Source organism: Larimichthys crocea, chromosome XVII (genome assembly GCF_000972845.2).
Source record: "Larimichthys crocea isolate SSNF chromosome XVII, L_crocea_2.0, whole genome shotgun sequence".
Lineage (NCBI taxonomy): Eukaryota > Metazoa > Chordata > Actinopteri > Sciaenidae > Larimichthys > Larimichthys crocea.
Window position 1 is genome coordinate 15,638,806 of NC_040027.1, and position 13,998 is coordinate 15,652,803.

At 45.0% G+C, this 13,998-nt stretch overlaps 1 protein-coding gene across 2 annotated transcripts; it reads right to left on the bottom strand.

The window, feature by feature from the left end:
* Positions 1 to 232: 232 nt before the first annotated feature.
* arhgap45b (Rho GTPase activating protein 45b) lies at positions 233 to 13,813 on the bottom strand. 2 transcript variants are annotated; one of them, XM_019279175.2, is made up of 24 exons: positions 13,163 to 13,813; positions 11,956 to 12,205; positions 10,831 to 11,013; positions 8,837 to 8,977; positions 8,615 to 8,699; positions 7,421 to 7,493; positions 7,166 to 7,238; positions 6,558 to 6,689; positions 6,344 to 6,405; positions 6,112 to 6,222; positions 5,929 to 6,009; positions 5,677 to 5,844; positions 5,370 to 5,507; positions 5,077 to 5,273; positions 4,777 to 4,898; positions 4,124 to 4,210; positions 3,931 to 4,032; positions 3,684 to 3,847; positions 3,379 to 3,567; positions 3,163 to 3,300; positions 2,385 to 2,650; positions 2,065 to 2,299; positions 1,478 to 1,577; positions 233 to 1,252 (listed from the first exon to the last, which is right to left on the bottom strand). In XM_019279175.2, exons 1-24 carry the CDS (start codon positions 13,439 to 13,441, stop codon positions 762 to 764), a joined length of 3,867 nt encoding a protein of 1,288 aa, XP_019134720.2. In that variant the 5' UTR covers positions 13,442 to 13,813; the 3' UTR covers positions 233 to 761. The 2 variants fall into 2 exon arrangements, with proteins under 2 accessions (XP_019134720.2, XP_019134721.2); XM_019279176.2 differs by lacking the exon at positions 13,163 to 13,813 and adding an exon at positions 12,682 to 13,117.
* Between the last annotated feature and the right edge of the window lie 185 nt (positions 13,814 to 13,998).

A 13,998-nucleotide genomic window follows, 5' to 3' on the forward strand; every position in this document is an offset into this window, starting at 1 on the left:
TTTTTCCTTTTGAAAGCCATGCCGTAGCTGCTGCCACCTGACTTATGTAGAACTGATGTGATTGTGCCTTGTGTCACACATAAGTACCTCCTACCTTACCGTGGCAGAGTAATACAGCCCTCATCAGTTGTAATAACTAGGTCATTTGGGTAGTTAGTTCCTGCTCATATTTAGGCAGCTGTTCCTCATTTGTTTTTTCTTTTGACATCTAAAATACACAGAGACTATGAACTGGTTTTAAAATAAAATGTTTATTAAAATAGACCAAACATCCATATCAAGGCAATACAGGCAACATCTATAAAGAGACTGATACATTTATTTTTAAAATTTTTAGTGCTGAAATAAAACCAGCAGCACTTTAAAGAAGGGAATTTGCTTGGAGATTTTTGCACATTGCACACATTCTGATGTGGTTTTCACCCCCTTTTCTTTACGATTGTAATAGCAACAAGTAAAAAAAAAACAACCTCTAAAATACAAACTGGCACAAAAATACATTTTTAATAATTTGAGTCGAAACGTCTTGAAATGATAGGAATAAATTGCATCAAACAGCAGTAAAGCGTGCAGAGTTTTCACTGCCAGGATAGATCAATACAGCTGCACAGATTAAAAAACTTCAATATTCGATCTTGATTTACACAACACGGTAGCCCTCTCAGTTTCAGGTTTTACTGGATCTCAGTGTATGAAAACACAGATTGCTGTCGCTCAACTCAAACTAAAAGACTTCACACACAATGATTTAGATAATAATATCAGACAAACTCTGGCTCGCTGTCCCTGTTTCTGGTCAGGGGTAATTTCTTTCCACACAGACGTGCCAGTGGATGCCCCGACAGGCTTAAAATGGGTGAACAGGGGTAGTTGTTGTTGGACTGGTTTACATTGAGCTCGGCTAGAGAGGCGTTCAGGTCCTGCTCTGCTCCTGTCTCTTCGTCTGGGGGCCCACTGTCTGGCAGTGCGGGGGGCTCTACTCCCTCTGGCTTGTCCTGCTCCTTCTCCTCCTCCTGCTGGTCCTGCTCCTGCTCCTGCTCCTGCTCTACCTCTTGTTCTGGGCTGGTATGGGTTGCAGACTGGCTGGAGAGGTCCAGACTGTCCCTGTAGCTCAGCTGGTCGTCGTCCATGCTCACCTCGCTCTCCTGCTTCACCAGTCTGCTGGAGCGTGCAGTCTTCTGACTGTTCTCGTCCAGCTCTGAGTCGGAGTCTGGGAGCTGCTCGCTGGACCCCAGCGACCCTAGAGAACTTCCTGAATGGAGATAGAGTTGTTACAGAGGGGTTAAATATTAAAGCCCTGTTTTAAATATAAGTCATAAATGTGTTATTAAATAAATGTGTGCCTATTTTAAAAAGAGCATGAACTCAAAGGGAGCTACTGTACAAGAACACGGGTACCCTTGTATTTTCAAGCATAGGGAAGTTGGTTTATTTACTTTTCAGAGTGTTACGCAAACTAGGCGTCATAAAAACGTACCACATCCCTCCTCCATCTTGTCAGACTCGGGTTTATTCTGCTCCTCTCTGCCTCCATCCTCCTCCCCATCAGCCGAGCTCTCCACCTTCTCATCTGTACCCTGAACAAGGAAGTGGGAGGAAATGTTAGAGATTGTTATGTGAACGTGTTCCGTTTTGTCGTCTTTTATTTGCAAAGGACGTCACGTCAAACATGCAGATCAGGAAGGAAGGGCTGCATTCAATTCACATAGGTCATAACTCTGGATGAGAAAATGGATGTGCTGACATTTTAGCACTTCTGCTTTTCGCTTCATGCCTTTCCCCAGGAAGAGTTACGCAAGGTTTTGTTCATGCTCATAAATTATTGGCTGCTTCTCTCTAAGGCTTCAGAGTAAAAACAGGCTGCCGTTATTCTGTGGTGACATTTGCAACATGGGAATCTTGAAAGTTTTCTCCTCAACTTCTTAAAAATGTATTTTTCTATTTATTTCATTAATAACTGAGCAACACAGATCAGTTCACTTCAAAAAGTTACTATTATTAAACGTCTGCTATGAATACACATAGAGAGATGGATATCCACCCACACTACACGGGGAGTCCTACCTGCTGAGTAGAGGTGGAAGGAGAGCGAGTTTTCTGCGACTGAGAGGTTTTGGACTGAAAGATGGATGAATAGAAGACTATGAAGGCCTCCACGATGCGAGCCTGGTGGGGGTAATCAACCAGAGAGGACAGGGATATCGTGGCCCCAGTTGGACGGGGTCGCATCAGGGAGGGACCAAACACAATACCCAGGTTACTGGCACTCATCTTGTTATCTTCCTCTAGCTCTGCAATCCTGGTTAGGTGGAAGGATGAAGAACTAATGAGTGAACCAGATTCAGTTACACAGAGGCTATATTTATTTTTTTGAAATATCTGACCTCCGGAGGTGGCGAATTATGTAGCGCAGCGTAGCGATGTTTGCCTTGGGAAGCTCCTTCAGAAGCTCTTTCAACTTTTCCACCAGCACCAGGACCTCTGGCTCAGTGTTGGCCCCCATGTCCACCAGCTCTGGCCCCTTGCACACTGCTGGGTTAATACTGTTGGACTCCTCTCCCTCTGGTGTTTCTGCTTCACTCTGCAGACTCTCCTTTGCCAAACCCATCAGACTGTTGTATAGGTGGAACGGCATGATCGGCTCAGGCAGCTGCGTGCGACGAATAGAGGGAAAGGTGTTAGAGGCTGAAGTAAGGACACATGGAGGAGCAAGAGAGCTGATCAAAAATAAAAAATAAATCTAAAATAAAATGGAATTTTTACAAAACAAATCTCATTTTATTTTAAAAAACAATTTGTGAATGAAGCTATTAAACTTATTTACTGACAGTTTATTTATTTAGAAGCCTCCAAAGATTAAGTTTGATTTATTTCCTTTACTTATTAAATGTACATTTTGTATTAAATTCTGTTTTAATTGTCCAATAAAATAAAAGGAGGGACTATTTTATAATAACTAGATTTCCTAATAATAGCTACACTCATTTGAAAGAAAGAAAATTAACTATGACATACCAGTAAATATATTGATCTTAACAGGCTTTATTACACCAGCATTTTAAATAACTAGAGATGCACAACTTTAAATCTGATATATTTGTTTACTGGCTTATTCCTTTGGTGTCCTTTTACTCTCAAACACGTCGGCTTGTGTGTGTGTACCTGTCTCAGGTAAAGCTTGAGGACGTTGCTGATGTCATGTGGTGAACACTGGGACAGCTCCACCAGCTCCTTGCCATTCTCGAAGGCCTGACACAGCTTCTCCACACGCGTCTTCACTCCGTTCACCCTGTAGATGCCCTGCGAGGAGGAGGCAGAAAGTTTTGAATACTTCAGTGTGCCGTCACTCTAACTCACAGCATAAGTGCACTTTCTCACCTTCATCTTGAGAGCTCGTCTCTCTATCTCGGTGATGCACTTGGTGATGATGAAGGGGATGCCGTCACTGGCGCAGCTGGCTACCTGAGAGAAGTCCCTGCCAAACAGCTGCAGACGGCCCTGCAGCTTCTTATGGCCACACTGGATGGCCAGAGTCTCCAGACAGCGCTTGTGACACGCCAGGAAACACTGTGAGGGCAGAGAAGGAGGTCATGAAACACATCAATCATCAATGAGATGTTTCTCAGGATATGAGCCTCTCTCTCCTTGCAGGCTGGATGTTAGGACACATGTAAAGGACTCACCTCCTCACACTCAGCACCCTGGAAGTAAACGTAGCTGTCACACTCGCGGCACTTCGAAGGAGTTCGAAGTTTCCTGAGTCGGTGGGTCAGAGCCGCTTTAGACAGACCGACGTTACGGAAAGGTCTGGTGGACACCACCACATCAGGATCCATGCCGTTGATATCTGAAGATGCACATCATAAGACATGAGATATTGGCTGTGTGGCCGTGCCATTGTATAGTCAACAGGAGGACTGGAAGTCTTACTTTGAGCTTCAAATGAGGTCACGTTCCCGTCCTTCTCATCTGCGTCCTCATTGGACGACATCGTTCCGGTGGATGATGTCCGAGCCATTTTACTGATGTCACCTATAATGAAGGTACAGTTTCGATATGTTCGCTCACACACTGTGCACCTTTAAGAGTCTGAGGAATATATGAGATATGAGTTTCCACTCACTCGTGCTGGCAGTAGGAGACTCGAGGCCTCCCTCTCCTCCAACACTGTCATCGCTCACTGTTGAACCCCATGACTTGTGGCCCTGCCCTGGAGATAACAAAGGGACACGAATATGGGAATAATCAGTATAAATATAATGGGTTTACATGTCTCTATTGAGCCAACTGTTATTTTAGATTAGGTTAAACACCATAAAAACTTCATACTTCATCACTTTGACACCATGTCATCTTGTAACTGCTTTTTACCCCTAAAATATGCAATAAAATTAAACAAATGAACTGCGGGCTAGAACAGCAACAACAGCATCTTGTATATTTACACTCGACAAAAAGATAAAAACACTTTTGTTTTTGCTCTTTCATGCATTGAATCAAATATCTAAAGATGCCCACAAACATGTATTACATTTTAGAGTGGCCTTTTATTGTGACCAGTCCAAGGCTCATCTCTGCAATAACCATCCTTGTTTAATCAGCATTTCAATATGGCACACCGGTCAGGTGGATGGATTATCTTGGCAAAATTTATGGCCAAAAATGTAAGCAAATAGGGTCTAAGAAGAAGTCTCAGATCTTTTATGAAAAATGGGAGCAAAACTAAAGTGTATAATTATTATTGTGACGTCTGGAGCAGCAGCCGGCTTCGCTTACTCTTGCGTTGAGTCTCTGCGTCTCTGTTGTCTCCAGCTGTTGTGTCCACACTGGTGGCGGGACTGTCTGTGTGGCTCGTCGGCTCTGTGTTGAAACTGTCGTTCCTCGGTCTGTGGCCGTGGCTGCGACAATGTGGCATTATATGACAATTTATATATTTTTCTTGCTCCTTGACAGACATAAGAGCGGCATCTATCTTGTCATATAACTCTTCACAAGAAAGCAAATCAGCTCATTTCTCAAATTGTGAAACGTTCTCTCTAAAAAGGTTTCCACTGAAAATCTGAATAACTGTCTTACTGTGACGACGAGCTGGACGGGCAGTAGTTCTCAAACATGTAGTGGACATTCGGCTGCTCCGGCAGCTGCAGGTCTCGCACGTATGCAGCGTACTGCTGGCCTGGATCATACAGCTTACTGCTCTCACACAGAGTCTGGTAGTGGACCGGCAAGGCTACCGTCTGCATGTGCATGAGCTGGTAGTACGAGATGGTCGCCTGGTAGGAGGAAGAGTTGCCACAAAAAAGGGTCAGCAAAGAGCTTTTCTTTGTCATAAAAAGGTCTTGTGTGTGTGTGTGTGTGTTTGTTCTGACCGAGCGGAGGGTCTGGTCGCTCTGTTTGATGATGTCCTGAAGTTGTCTCAGCACCGTGACCTTTGTGTGCTCCAGCTCCAGCTGCTGAGTGGTGGCATCTGCTATACACGTCCTGTAGGTGGCCTCCGCCTCGTCTGCCTGCATGCACACACACACTTTTTCAGTTTAACTTCCTGTGTGTTGCGGTCTTTCTCGTGTTTTAATCAAGTCAGATTAGCACACAGATATGTCATCTGTGACTGTGGCCGCGGATCACACGTCACTAAAAAGTCAGTGTTGAAGCTCTGAATCAGTTATTGATAAGAACCTTGTTGCGAGCCTCTTCCTCTAATCGTTTCTTCTTCTCCACAGACTTCGCTGTCGATCCTCCTCCTTCTTCTTCAGCTCGGCAGGCTGCCGTTTTGGCCTTGTCGTACTCCTCGCAGCGGGCCATAAAGGCTTGCTTGGCTTTCCGCAGGTTCACCTCGCACTCCATCTAAGCAAAGATAAATCATTTATTGCTACCGACAGATAAATAAATAAAACTCTAATCTACTGCTACATGTGGTCGAGATCGTACCAGCTTTCTCTTAGCTCGAATCCACAGCTCCTTGAGCTCCTTCCGTCTCTTCTCATGTTCCTGTTTACGCTGCAACAGAGGCTGCACACAAACACATAATGTGTCAAGGGGCAAAACATCATCATCATCATCATAAGGGATTCAATAATTACAATCGTGCTGCAATCAGTCAGTAAAGTTTACCTGGATGAAGGTCTGGGTGTGCAGGGTGGTGTTGGCCTGCTGCAGCCCCACGCTCTGCTCCTGGTCCTGCTCCAGAGCCAGAGAGTAGATGGAGAAGAGGGGCATGTGGGGCTGGAGGGAGCGAACACAAACACAGAAAGAGAAAGGTTTGATATCGAAACAACAACAACAACAACAGAAAGTTGAAATGCCATCATCACGGGTGAGTAGTGAGAGATATTCAAAGGTTTACATGTGTTATGTTGTGTTTGCAGGACTGGTATAATCTCTGGAGGCCTTTGGAGAACTCGGTCTCTGGTAAAAGAAAAGAAAAGAGATGATCAGCGGCAGGATTGCAGCAGATTAATCAAAGATTAATCTTATTTTTTATGATTTATCATGACAAAAAATTACAAATACCAATCACAATTTAAAAGGTGAAACAGACGGACTGAAACTTCACTCACCCAGTGAAGTTCTCTTTTCCACATAGCTCATCAGGTCCTTCATGTACTTGGAAATGGTTTTGGCGTAGAGCAGAGCTGAATCCACCCCTCCCTCACTGTGCTGGAGGATCACATCCACTTCCTCAGCTCTGCCTACACGTCATCACACAAACACAGGTCAGGAAGCAACAATTTTTTGTAGCTATCACAACACTGAATGTTTTGGCCTGATTATGATTTGTGAGAGATTTGCAGGCTGAGCTGTGAGGATTCAGAGCTTAAATGATAAAATCCAAACAGCCTGGATTTTATTTTGGTGAAAACAGTTTATCATTCATAACACTGTGAGTTGTTTCTTTGCTTTTCTGGGATCAAGAGTTTTGGCAGCTGTTGCTCTTGCCGTGAAGAAAGTCAGTGTACCGGATCACAAAGAGTATGCAAACACATGAAAATATCATATTACATAATGTATAAAAGTAGTACTTTATGTGTTTGCATACTACATGTACATACAAAATGAGTGATGGAAGGACAGGAAGTGCAGCAGTATCACAAATGGCAGCCCTGAGGGACTGAAACAAGACGACAAAAACCGGAGTGTGAGCGAGGGGCGCGACTTGATTGCCTACCCATGTCCTGCAGGTCGCTCCTGAATGCTCCCCCGTCTCCCTGGCCCGCCACAGTGTACAAGTTCTCCATCGACTGCACAACACAAACATTATTCACTGCATGATGATTCATCACAAGCACAGATCAACGTTCGTCATCAACTTTGGGTTTTTTTTGGGAGGGGAACTTTGTGTAGAGTGATGATAGATTTTATGTAGTCACTGTCTGTCTGGGTTAGACAGATGGGAAATACTCTGTGATGATCGCTCACTCACCCTGCTCTTCTCAGTGGGCAGCAGGGAGAGCAACGTGCTGCTGTCCACCTCGCCCATCAGCAGTTCGGAGACGCTGAGGAGGAGAAACACAACAGAAAACAGATTTACATGTGAAAATATCCTGTGTGATATGAAGAATGTGGCAGGAATAACCAAGTGGCTGGATGGACTTTTACTGCTGTCACAGTTATAAATGTTCCTGGATCAAATTTGAAGTTTAATTAGAGTTGCTGGGTCTCAAACCTTCATTCTATATGTCAAAGGAATTATATTCCAACATATCCCTCATCCTCATCTCTCTGACAGCTCTCGTTTTGATTAATTTGAATGATTTTGCTCGAACACGAGCGAAAACAAAAAAGAAAAAAAAACAATGGCATCTTTATCTTGGTGTTTTTCCGTTGATGACAGAAAAGGTGTCGAACAGAGGAAGAGTGGAGGAGAGAATGAGGAAACAGACTCGTCAGGCAGATCTCAACTGTCTCTGCCAGCTCACTTCCTCCCGAAGCTCTGTGACAGCTGTCTAAACCCTGAAATGGCACCGCGTGATAAACTGTTGGTGCAATATTATTCGATTACACACTGAACGGACACGCTAGCTTTACTTTCAATTAACAAGATTATTTATTTTTTAATTTTTTTTAATTAAGGGACTGAAAAGTTAAGGCAAATTTAAAAAAACAAACAAAAAATTGGATTATTTCAGAGTTGCCACATTTAATAATAATTCCTCTCGAGTGTTTTTTTAACGTTCTCGTAATTCATTTCCTCTCCGATTTGTACGAATACGTTCGTTTAGGAGCCAGGTACTCAACAGCATTTTCAAGTTCTGGTTTTGTGTCATACAACAGAAGACACACACACAAAAAAAAAAAAAACCCACTTCCTGTTTTCAACTCTGCCTCATGCAAATGTGTCACCATCGCTGCACTTCTCTCTCCAATTCCCAACAGCAGACGGCTTCATGCGCACACTAACACACGTTACCACACACTACCTGATTTCTCCGCCTGTAACCGAGGTAACGACTGCTTTGACACCATTATAAAAACACACTACCTTATTTTTCTAACGCAGTCTTTGCAGCGGTAACTACACCGACTACCAGCAGCGATCACTATAGGGGTGCTTCAGGATTAAAAAGGCATTTGATTGATTGAAATCAGACATACAGAGGCCGTCTCAGATACTCACTTGCTGCTAAAAGCAACTGCGATGGTTTCAATCGCCTTCTCAAAGTCCATTTTATCTGCCTCGTTACAAGCCTCATAATGGAAACCTGAAAAAAATCAAAACCATGCATGCAGGTTTCAGTTGTGGTTTACTTTACGCATTTGAACAAATTAACCTCAGTTACTTCGGACTATATGTGCAGTATTATCAAACAGATATTAAACGTCACAGTTTCTCACTCACCTTTGACCTTGGATATGAGCTTGCCGGCAGCGGTGAGGATCTCCACGGTGTTGAGCAGAGGGTAGGTGTTGATGACCTGACGGAGCACCCGCAGGACCTCCCCCAAACACTCGTGAGCCACGGGACGCTGGCTCTCCCTACCTGGATTAGACAGAAGGACGGAGGAAGATGTGATGCGGTTGGGTGACGAGAAGGGAGAACGCAGTAACAATAACACCATTTCATAAAACTACGAAGCATCTTAACTATAAACTGCTGCCAACTATTTCCTACTTCTTAAATCTTGTTAGAATTGTCCTCTAAGACATTTTATTTCATTTCAGCTCATTTCAGACACAAAGTAGATCTTGTTGTCTTCAGGCAGAGCTAAGCAAGCAAATTCCCAGTTTCCAGTCTTTATGCTGAGATAAGCCAAGAAGCTAATGGCTCCAGACTCATTTACCTCTTAGGTACAAGTGAAATATTCTCATCCAACTCTCTCAAATAAGCCAAAAATGTCCAACTATTCCTTTAAGTCTGTGCAAGTCAGTGTTTCTGCACAGGAGGAGAGGTGGACAGTCTGAGCGCAGACTGTCAGGATTGTGATAATGAGTGATAACAAATGTCAGACAGGTTGGGTCGGGGGTTCACAGTCAACTTTGACATCAGTGGTGAAACACATGCAGCTGCCATCCTCATTTCCTCATCGCACACACACACACACACACACACACACACTTTCTTCTGTCTAATGTTGCAACCTCTGTGTATCATCTTTTTTAAATCGACACAGCTCGCTCAGGGATGAGCTGCTGATCCTTCATCCTCCCACAGTCTGTCTGAAAATGTGTGTCAGAGTGTCAGAGCAGCAGCAGCAGTAACACACAATAACACAATTCAGCAGTAACAGAGTGACCTGAACATTGTGCCAGAGAGGATGTGGTCTTTGCTATTGTTTTGCAAGATTAGAAACCATTTCTCGTGCTGTGCTACATCTGCTTTCTGCGGTCACCTTACTCTCGACTCGATCAAATTGATTTGATGTTAAAAGGCAATTTAAAAAAAAAAAAAAAAAAAAAGGAGCTCCAGCTTAGGTGGCGCAGCAGGGAGGAGACGTGGCTAAAGCTCCGATTGTACTGCTGATTAAGAAGAGGAGGAGGAGGCGTCCCTGTCACGGCGGCGAAGCCAGCCTATCAGAGGAGGAAGTGTGTGGACGAGGCCTGTCTGTTGGAGGCTATCCATCATGGCTTCCTGTTTAGAAAGCTCACACAGGGTGGAGAACACGACAGAAGAGATTATGGCGGACAGAAAGACACAAACACCACAGAGAAAAACCTGTTCCGACTATAGAAACCGACTTCAAAAACATCTTATTTTTAAGCAGTTTGCGCTTTTGGGGTCTAGACTTTCACTTCGTTTAGCAATTCTGAAGCGGGGGTATTAACTCCATGAGGAAAGGTGCACATGTTCTTTCATTTTAAGCCTCTTCTCGGAGGAGAGGAGTGCATGTGTGTGTGAGAGGCTGCAGTAAACAAGAAGCTGGCTTCCTGCTGGAGACAAGAGTGCGGTTGACTCTGTGGGTGCAACGGAAACGCAGCCCTTCATTTGGAGAGAGGACGCTCACAGACACTTGTAAGCTTTCTTGTGTCTCTCTGGTAGCTCCTCCCCGTTTCCCCCGACACACACACACACGTGTACTGATGTAACACCGACGAAAACCTTCTAAGGATGCCTTGTGTCCTCTTTGTAAGTCAAAGTGTTCAACACAAAGGGGAAGAGGAGGGACCAAACAGTATTGTTCTATCTGCAAACTGCACATATTGTCACACATGCATGAGAGCTGTTTTGACTCCACGGTGGTGAAAACAAGAGTTATTCACATCTTTAGTTTTGTGGTTGCCACACAGGAGGAGAGCCACTCCCAGATGGTTCAAACCCAAATCAACACGTAACACACGTCCTCAAAACACGTCTCTTATTTTCAGACTCGCAGGAAGAGACAGGAGGAGTCGTACCTTCAGCCAGCACGACATCCTTCAGTTTCTCCACAGCCTCGGCGAAACGCGCCACATCCCGAAGCAGGGCCGGGATGTCCTCCACCTCGATGGCTGTGCTCTCTGGACCATCAGATGGAGTAGTCGGGGTCAAAGCTCCTTTCCCCTGGCCTTTAGTGAACACCCACGACTGGAGCGGGAATCCTTAAGAGACGCAGAGAACAAAAGTCATACATCAGTTACAAATATAGTTTAAGCCTGTTCATTTTTAGGCGCAGACTGCAACCTTAGCTTAGAATAAGAACTGGAAATGAGGGGTTGGATATCACGAATTAAAACTTTATGTCCGTTTGTTTAACTCGTACAAAAATGTATAATAAGTAACAGACAGACGTGAGTCAGTAAGCGGCAGAAATGTCAAACTATTCCTTTAAATGTGAAACTTTGCTGCTTTACTTCTCAGTTTTAGGTCACCGTACAGCGAATATCTTGGAATTTTTCACCACTGGCCTAACAAATCCAACAATATCAAGATGTCGCCTTGGGCTCTGGGAAAATGTGCTGAGCATTTTTCCACCTTCTTTTTTGACATTTTGGAGACTGAATTTTATTGAAAAAGGACAATAGACAAACAATCTTGCAGCTCTTATCCACACATAACACTAGAGGACATTACAAGAATAAACTTTGGACCGGTGGCACTCCCGTCCAAAGTTTATTCTTGTCTCAAAGTTTCAAGGTAATTTAGTACTAGTAGTTTCAATGACTAATGACTAAGATGACCAAGGTTCATTTAAAAAGCAGGGTGTCAGCAATGCAAGGTTAGGCCCTTTTTTCTAAGTCACAAAGCAAAAAATTATGTAAATGGATGAATAAATAATGAGCCAAAGACATAAACTATTATTTATGAGTGTGGAGGATGAATTGAGGAGTCCCAGCCTGGGAAAAGAAGCTGCTCTGTAGGGTAAACATTGCGACTGTGGTTGTGGTGGATATTACTCTTCACACTATCTCAAACTGCCTTTCTCCAGATTCTGCTTTCTGTTTCATCGCAGGCATGAACGTGTTGCACAGCAAACAAAGAGTAAGTAACTCCGTGTGAGCAGATTTCAGTTGCAAAAGGTGTGCGACGTTTTTGAAGCAGACCTGCGGCGCTGGCGTGTCTGCTCAGGGCAGTCGGCCTCTTCAGGGTGGCCACAGGAGAAGGACACCCCACCCCTTGCAATGCCGCCAGCTTGCCGTGCTGCATGCTGGGCGTGCCCGGGCAGGACATGGAGGGGTCCTGGAGCCCGGCGGAGGTCGGGGTGAGAGTCGAAGAGGAGGAAGAAGACGAGGGCGAAGAGGAGAGGGTGATGTCGCCCGCATCTTTCCGAGGCTGCTCCTGGAGGATGGACAGCTGAGACAGACAGAGAGAGGGGGGACAGGAAGGTCAAGATGATCACATGATTTATGCTTGACCTGAACATGAACATCAGCATGAGTGTGCTGTCTTTTCCTCTGTGTGGCTTAAACCCAGCAGCACTGATGTTGGTAAACACACATATGAAGACTTTCACAAGATCCTGTGTTGCGTTGTGCAACACTTCCTGACTCCAAGCTGACGACGGGCGTGGCAAACTGAGCAGAAATGACATTTACTGTTTGGAGTAGGAACAGTGATCTTTACAGGAGGTGGAAATGGCAGTTTCATCCGACTACAAAACAGACATTAAAAGTCACGGTGTGCGCTTTGTTTTCAGCCTCGACGCTGCATCTCATCTCCTACTTCTCTCACAGACTTAAAAGCTCAACTCAAAAAAGCACATATTTCACAAGAAAACAGAAAATCACCCTTGAACTTCATCCGGCGTGTGAGCCGACACTCCAACATACCTGTTTAAGCCATACGCTGTGCTTGTTGGGCAGTATGTCCAGCCTGTCCTTGCCTTTCGACTCAGCTTTCTTAACTCTCAAACTCGCAGAGTAAGGGTTGTAGCTACTTTTGCCGCCACGTTTCAGCATGCTCCTTCCTCCCCTCTTTACAGCTTTGTACCCATTCTGACTATATACACACACAAGGTAACCGAGGATTCACACGCACACCTCAATCTGCCACTGGGTTTAAAGATGGGCAGTCAAACACATCTGAATATTAAGATCTGTGCTTCATAATGACTTTTAAAAAAAAGCAGGTTCTCACTCAAACTAAACTTAGATGTGGTGTTTGTAGCCCTCACACTCACACACATGCCATCACCACCCCCCTTGTCCAGAGTCCTCTGTGCAGCCTGTCCCCTCCAGCTGAAGGTCATCTGACACACAGCAGACTGAGCAGCGGTGTCATGCAGAAACCAGAAGTGATGCGTTTACTCACAGACTGGGCGCTGCTCTGCGGCCCGGGGCTTCCTGCTCGGCTCTTTTTCGAGATGGATGGCGTCTTAATCAGTTCCCTTTTCTTCCTGGTGAACATCTTCAGGGTGCCTTTTCCGTCCATCCCGACTTCTTTGAGTTTTACGCACAGCCCCCCCACCCACCCCCCGACTCGCCACTTGGGTCCTCTGCCGCTCGCGTTCAGCGGGAGCTCGGTGCCATCCAAGCCAACCTTGAGCCACGGCAACTGTCTGTCTGTCTTCCTCCTGCCGCTGTCGCACATCGGAGCCGCGCAGGCTCACTGGCAGAGAGACAGACAGCTCACCGCAAACTGTCTGTGCGCACTCCGCATCCGCTCTGCGCGTAAGTTCAGCTTCCTCAAGCGGAGGAGGAGGAGGAGGTGGTTGTGGTGGTGGTGGAGGAGGCAGAGGGAGTGAAACAAGACTTATTCACAAAGATTTTAGGGTGGATGATTGATAAGGAAGGTTAAATGACGCTTCATAAACTTTGTCCAGCAGTCTAAACTGACGTGAAATGTGGATGGAAATGCGTCCTGACGCACAGAAACAAACCCCGGCCTCGTTCAAATTCACAGTAATCACTTCATCCTGACGCACACGTGTGTTTCAAACATGTGACCTGAAGCTTTTCATGGTAACCTTCCGCCTCCGCCTTGCACCTGCTGCACCCGTGAGATTAAAATGTTGAGATGTTTCATCAGACAGACGCTTTGAGACTTCAGTCACAAGAGGCAGGGGGTGGATTTAAAAGTTTACACACCTGAAACGATCTTATTCTGTGTGAGGAGGAATCCAGAGAAATATGAAACGTGTATTTTAT

Excerpts from the sequence above, each read along its gene's own strand:
- arhgap45b (XM_019279175.2), bottom strand. The coding sequence starts at position 13,441 with ATGTGCGACAGCGGCAGGAGGAAGACAGACAGACAGTTGCCGTGGCTC. Across the intron at positions 5,845-5,928 it reads TTCGAGCTAAGAGAAAGCTG|ATGGAGTGCGAGGTGAACCT; the intron begins GTACGATCTCGA and ends ATCTTTGCTTAG. Across the intron at positions 4,899-5,076 it reads CCGTCCAGCTCGTCGTCACA|CCACGGCCACAGACCGAGGA; the intron begins GTAAGACAGTTA and ends ACATTGTCGCAG.